Source organism: Oncorhynchus gorbuscha, linkage group LG03, assembly GCF_021184085.1.
Source record: "Oncorhynchus gorbuscha isolate QuinsamMale2020 ecotype Even-year linkage group LG03, OgorEven_v1.0, whole genome shotgun sequence".
NCBI lineage: Eukaryota > Metazoa > Chordata > Actinopteri > Salmoniformes > Salmonidae > Oncorhynchus > Oncorhynchus gorbuscha.
This window is the reverse complement of record NC_060175.1, coordinates 102,023,272-102,029,271: the sequence shown is the minus strand read 5'-3', so window position 1 is coordinate 102,029,271 and position 6,000 is coordinate 102,023,272. Positions and strand designations below refer to the sequence as shown.

The 6,000-nt window shown below is 47.5% G+C and overlaps 1 protein-coding gene across 5 annotated transcripts in view; it reads right to left on the bottom strand.

The window, feature by feature from the left end:
* Positions 1-1,289: 1,289 nt before the first annotated feature.
* Positions 1,290-6,000, bottom strand: part of LOC124032390 (arginine-glutamic acid dipeptide repeats protein-like) — a 114,840-nt gene continuing 110,129 nt past the window's right edge. For 3 of the 5 annotated variants that reach the window (XM_046344760.1, XM_046344762.1, XM_046344765.1), the window contains 2 exons: positions 4,325-4,493; positions 1,290-3,559 (listed from right to left, as the gene is read on the bottom strand). In XM_046344760.1, coding sequence (XP_046200716.1) covers positions 3,526-3,559; positions 4,325-4,493 — 203 coding nt within the window. In that variant the 3' untranslated portion in view covers positions 1,290-3,525. Of the gene's footprint in view, positions 3,560-4,002; positions 4,069-4,324; positions 4,494-6,000 lie in introns of all 5 variants that reach the window. The other 2 variants (XM_046344763.1, XM_046344764.1) reach the window with 2 other exon arrangements.

Here is a 6,000-nt window from a genome sequence, read left to right as displayed (position 1 = left end):
AGGAGGGTGTCAGAAAGAGGAGGGTGGTGTCAGAAATAGGGTGGTGTCAGAAAGAGGAGGAGGGTGGTGTCAGAAAGAGGAGGAGGGTGGTGTCAGAAAGAGGAGGGTGGTATCAGAAAGAGGAGGGTGGTGTCAGAAAGAGGAGGGTGGTGTGAGAGGGTGGTGTCAGAGAGAGGAGGAGGGTGGTGTCAGAAAGAGGAGGAGGGTGTCAGAAGAGGAGGAGGGGGTGTCAGAAAGAGGAGGGGGTGTCAGAAAGAGGAGGGTGGTGTCAGAAAAGAGGAGGAGGGGTGGTGTCAGAAAGAGGAGGGTGGTGTCAGAAAGAGGAGGGTGGTGTCAGAAAGAGGAGGAGGGTGGTGTCAGAAAGAGGAGGAGGGTGGTGTCAGAAAGAGGAGGGTGGTGTCAGAAAGAGGAGGCAGCAGCAGATGAAGAGGAGTACATGAGATGAGTGAATGTGCATTGAACAGACAAACAGAGCACATGGACGGACCAGAGAGGAGTAGAAGGAACTCAACCATAGGCTAACATAGGATAGGTGAGAGCTAACAGCCAGTCGACTGGTATGACAGTCAGGTGAACTGAACAGAACAGTCAATGGCATGGCGTACAGTACACTCAACACCCCCGGCATTGAAGGGGAGGCCAGGAGAAGCTGTGCAGGCTGAGGGGCCGGCTGACCAGCCAGCAGGGGAGAACAGCGAGAGCCTGGAGGCAATAGGACCACCAACATTACAGCTCCACTTCCTAGAATCTGGTCCCAGTACTGGGCCCCTGTCCTCCCATGTAGCTAGGCCTGTTAGATAGAATCTGGTCCCAGTACTGGGCCCCTGTCCTCCCATGTAGCTAGGCCTGTTAGATAGAATCTGGTCCCTGGTCCTCCCATGTAGCTAGGCCTGTTAGATAGAATCTGGTCCCAGTACTGGGCCCCTGTCCTCCCATGTAGCTAGGCCTGTTAGATAGAATCTGGTCCCAGTACTGGGAATCTGGTCCCTGTCCTCCCATGTAGCTAGGCCTGTTAGATAGAATCTGGTCCCAGTACTGGGCCCCTGTCCTCCCATGTAGCTAGGCCTGTTAGATAGAATCTGGTCCCAGTACTGGGCCCCTGTCCTCCCATGTAGCTAGGCCTGTTAGATAGAATCTGGTCCCAGTACTGGGCCCCTGTCCTCCCATGTAGCTAGGCCTGTTAGATAGAATCTGGTCCCAGTACTGGGCCCCTGTCCTCCCATGTAGCTAGGCCTGTTAGATAGAATCTGGTCCCAGTACTGGGCCCCTGTCCTCCCATGTATCTAGGCCTGTTAGTCACAGTGAATATGGCAGCACAGCACACATTATATCAGGATCCCCTCATGGAGGAGACGCACTAGCCTGGTACCCTAGGAGTTGTCAAGACGGCACAAACATACCGGGCTAGAGAAGTCTTGCTGTAGCAGCCACACTTGGGACAAATAGAGGAGTGAGGAAACCAGGGTTAACATCACCACCACCACCCGCAGTTCCCTCTAGCACCCTTGTACAAGTCCACTCACCCACAGTCAGATCAGAACACACGTTGGGGTCTCAGTGTAGCTTGAAGACACGAAGACAATTTAATACATTGTATAAGAAAAATGTAAAACAAGGTTTAAAAATCTGCCTATAAACTTTAAACGTTTCTTAATTATGTCGAGTAGAGTGTCAAAACCAATTAAAAGCACTGAGAGATTCTATCTAGTCTTCCACAAAGAGTAGTAACCTAACATCCATTAAGTAGTAACCGAGGGATTCTATCTAGTCTTCCTTGGAGTGCAATAGATGATGTCTGCATCAGGGTATTGTACACTACAAGGCAGGGCAGGGGGATATGCTGATCCATAGATGACTCAGTGACTCTGAGATATAGTCAGTCCTCTTCAAGGGTCTCAAATCATTAACACGACCCAGTAAGTTCAGGCATTCTGTCTGACAATATGGTGCTTGTCAAGAGGCGTATAATGAAAGGAGGTGTCAGTCTTGTGTACGTGAGAGTCTGGGGCTATAACAGCTCTCTGAGGTACCCCACACCACAGGACTGGGACCATCGCTGTGATAGTCTGGGGCTACAACAGCTCTCTGAGGTACCCCACACCACAGGACTGGGACCATCGCTGTGATAGTCTGGGGCTATAACAGCTCTCTGAGGTACCCCACACCACAGGACTGGGACCATCGCTGTGAGAGTCTGGGGCTATAACAGCTCTCTGAGGTACCCCACACCACAAGACTGGGACCATCGCTGTGAGAGTCTGGGGCTATAACAGCTCTCTGAGGTACCCCACACCACAGGACTGGGACCATCGCTGTGATAGTCTGGGGCTATAACAGCTCTCTGAGGTACCCCACACCACAGGACTGGGACCATCGCTGTGATAGTCTGGGGCTATAACAGCTCTCTGAGGTACCCCACACCACAGGACTGGGACCATCGCTGTGAGAGTCTGGGGCTATAACAGCTCTCTGAGGTACCCCACACCACAGGACTGGGACCATCGCTGTGAGAGTCTGGGGCTATAACAGCTCTCTGAGGTACCCCACACCACAGGACTGGGACCATCGTTGTGAGAGTCTGGGGCTATAACAGCTCTCTGAGGTACCCCACACCACAGGACTGGGACCATCGCTGTGATAGTCTGGGGCTATAACAGCTCTCTGAGGTACCCCACACCACAGGACTGGGACCATCGCTGTGATAGTCTGGGGCTATAACAGCTCTCTGAGGTACCCCACACCACAGGACTGGGACCATCGCTGTGATAGTCTGGGGCTATAACAGCTCTCTGAGGTACCCCACACCACAGGACTGGGACCATCGCTGTACCCTTTGGCTGTTCTAGTAATGCTATGTCCCCCCCCCCCCCGTTAAAACAAGGCATAATGCTTCAGAACACAATAACATATTGGAGGTTTATAAATGACTTGGTTCAGAGTCCACACCTAGTAACAATTATAATAATAATAATTATATGTATATATATATATATATATATATATATACTATTTACAGACTCAAAAATGCCATGCTGCAGCTTTTCGTTCAAATGATAAAAACCTCCAATAAGGTATTAAAATAACAATAGCACTTTGTTTTGAATCTTTCCGTGGATATAATGTCTGGAACGTTCTTTTCTCTGCCTGGTTTCCTTTCCATCGACTAGCACAGTGAACGTGTGCTAGCTACAAACACGTTGTGGAAGCTTTAGAGGAGGTTTCATGCAGGAAAGTCACAATCAGTCTTGAAGTCGGTGCCACTACTTGAAGGCTATAGTTTTACACCAAACAAAGTCTCTCAATGTTCTTAAAAAATACAAATAAAATAAAAAAACAACCCACGAACAGGGAAGGAAAAACAGACAGAAAAATCCTCCTCTTTTTTTTTCTCCTTCAGTTTTTGTTGTTCTTCGTAACGGGAAATGTTTGGAGGAGCGGAGATCGAGTTCCTCTGACTGACAGACCGCTCTGTAACTACTTCCTGTTCCTGTGTCCTAGGCAACTTCCTGCGTCCCCATTGGTCGGTTACAGTTGCTTGTCGCTTTCCTTCTTCAGCCGGCTAAAACACAAACGAAACAAACACGCGTTAGCATCACCACCAATTGTATAGAAATATATCAGAACGTCCCTGCACCACTACCAAGACTTATATACACACACCGATATTCTCACAGGTAGTATTGTATTACAAGTTGGTCACAAGCTGGAAAATCTGGAACAAAGCCCTGAAATCCTTGTACAAGCGTGCATTTAACAATTTTAGAATTCACCACATCAGTAAAATTGCAAATAAACATAACATGCCAAATTGGACAATGGTCTGTATAATTTAATGTCCAATGCGAATACAGACAGACTTGCTCCACCAGCCTATATACAACAGTGACATATATATATATATATATATATATTATTATTATTATTATTATATATAGACCCTATAGGCTCACACTCTGAAAATGCAAAGTGCAGAGTAACTTCTTAAGGTAAAACATCACTTGCCATCAGGTTTTTCTGTTAAAGGAGTCCATTTCAGGAACTCGAGATCACTTGAAACGTCTGCATGATCTTACAGAAATCACACAAATGAAAATCTTTTTAAATTAGCAACATGAATTTATAACCACAGATGAACCATTTTATATTATGTTGAATATTTGTTCTGTAAATCTAATTTAATATAATTATTCTTGTTTTAAAGTCCATCTAAGGACTGTTGGCTGTCTAGAGTAGTATTTTACCGCTTCTGTCAGTGCGTAGTGAATGTGTTGAAATGTGAACGTGCATGTTGAAGTGTGTGTGTGTGTGTGTGTGTCTCTCTGACCTGTAATAGTCCTCTTGGCCAGGAAGTGGGCCACCGTGCATGTGGTGATGTCCATGCAGCCACTGCTGTTCCATAGCTAGCCGTTGCAGCTCTGCAGACTGGGCATGCATGGCCTGGAGCTGGTGGGCTGCGGACATCTGGGGAGGAAGGTCCCGGGGGTACGGAGTACCTGGAGACAGCAACGCAAAACAACAGGATCAGACCATAGGCTTGACTACCAATAGAGATGCCACTGGTGGATAAATCCCTTGTCACACTATGGAGTCGACCCAGACGACACTGCTCTGACTCGGATGCACCACATCACCAAAAGTATGTGGACACCTGCTCGTCAAGCATCTCATTCCAAAATCACGGATATTAATATGGAGTTGGTAAGCCCCTTCCTTTGTTGCTATAACAATCTCCACTCTTCTGGGAAGGCTTTCCACTAGATGTAGGAACATTGCTGCTATAACAGCCTCCACTCTTCTGGGAAGGCTTTCCACTAGATGATGGAACATTGCTGCTATAACAACCTCCACTCTTCTGGGAAGGCTTTCCACTAGATGTTGGAACATTGCTGCTATAACAACCTCCACTCTTCTGGGAAGGCTTTCCACTAGATGTAGGAACATTGCTGCTATAACAGCCTCCACTCTTCTGGGAAGGCTTTCCACTAGATGTTGGAACATTGCTGCTATAACAGCCTCCACTCTTCTGGGAAGGCTTTCCACTAGATGTTGGAACATTGCTGCTATAACAGCCTCCACTCTTCTGGGAAGGCTTTCCACTAGATGTTGGAACATTGCTGCTATAACAGCCTCCACTCTTCTGGGAAGGCTTTCCACTAGATGTTGGAACATTGTTGCTATAACAGCCTCCACTCTTCTGGGAAGGCTTTCCACTAGATGATGGAACATTGCTGCTATAACAGCCTCCACTCTTCTGGGAAGGCTTTCCACTAGATGTTGGAACATTGCTGCTATAACAGCCTCCACTCTTCTGGGAAGGCTTTCCACTAGATGTTGGAACATTGCTGCTATAACAGCCTCCACTCTTCTGGGAAGGCTTTCCACTAGATGTTGGAACATTGCTGCTATAACAGCCTCCACTCTTCTGGGAAGGCTTTCCACTAGATGATGGAACATTGCTGCTATAACAGCCTCCACTCTTCTGGGAAGGCTTTCCACTAGATGTTGGAACATTGCTGCTATAACAGCCTCCACTCTTCTGGGAAGGCTTTCCACTAGATGTTGGAACATTGCTGCTATAACAGCCTCCACTCTTCTGGGAAGGGAAGAACATTGCTGCTATTCCACTCTTCTAGATAGATGTTGGAACATTGCTGCTATAACAGCCTCCACTCTTCTGGGAAGGCTTTCCACTAGATGTAGGAACATTGCTGCTATAACAGCCTCCACTCTTCTGGGAAGGCTTCTGGGAACATTGCTGCTTTCCACTCTTCTGGGAAGATGATTGGAACATTGCTGCTATAACAGCCTCCACTCTTCTGGGAAGGCTTTCCACTGCAGGGACTTGGTTCCATTCAGCCACGAGAGCATTAGTGAGGTCGAGCACTGATGTTGAAGCATGATTCATCACTCCAGAGAACGAGTTTCCTACACCATTTCATGAAGCTCCCGACAAACAATTATTTTGCTGACGTTGTTTCCAGAGGCAGTTTGGACCTCTGT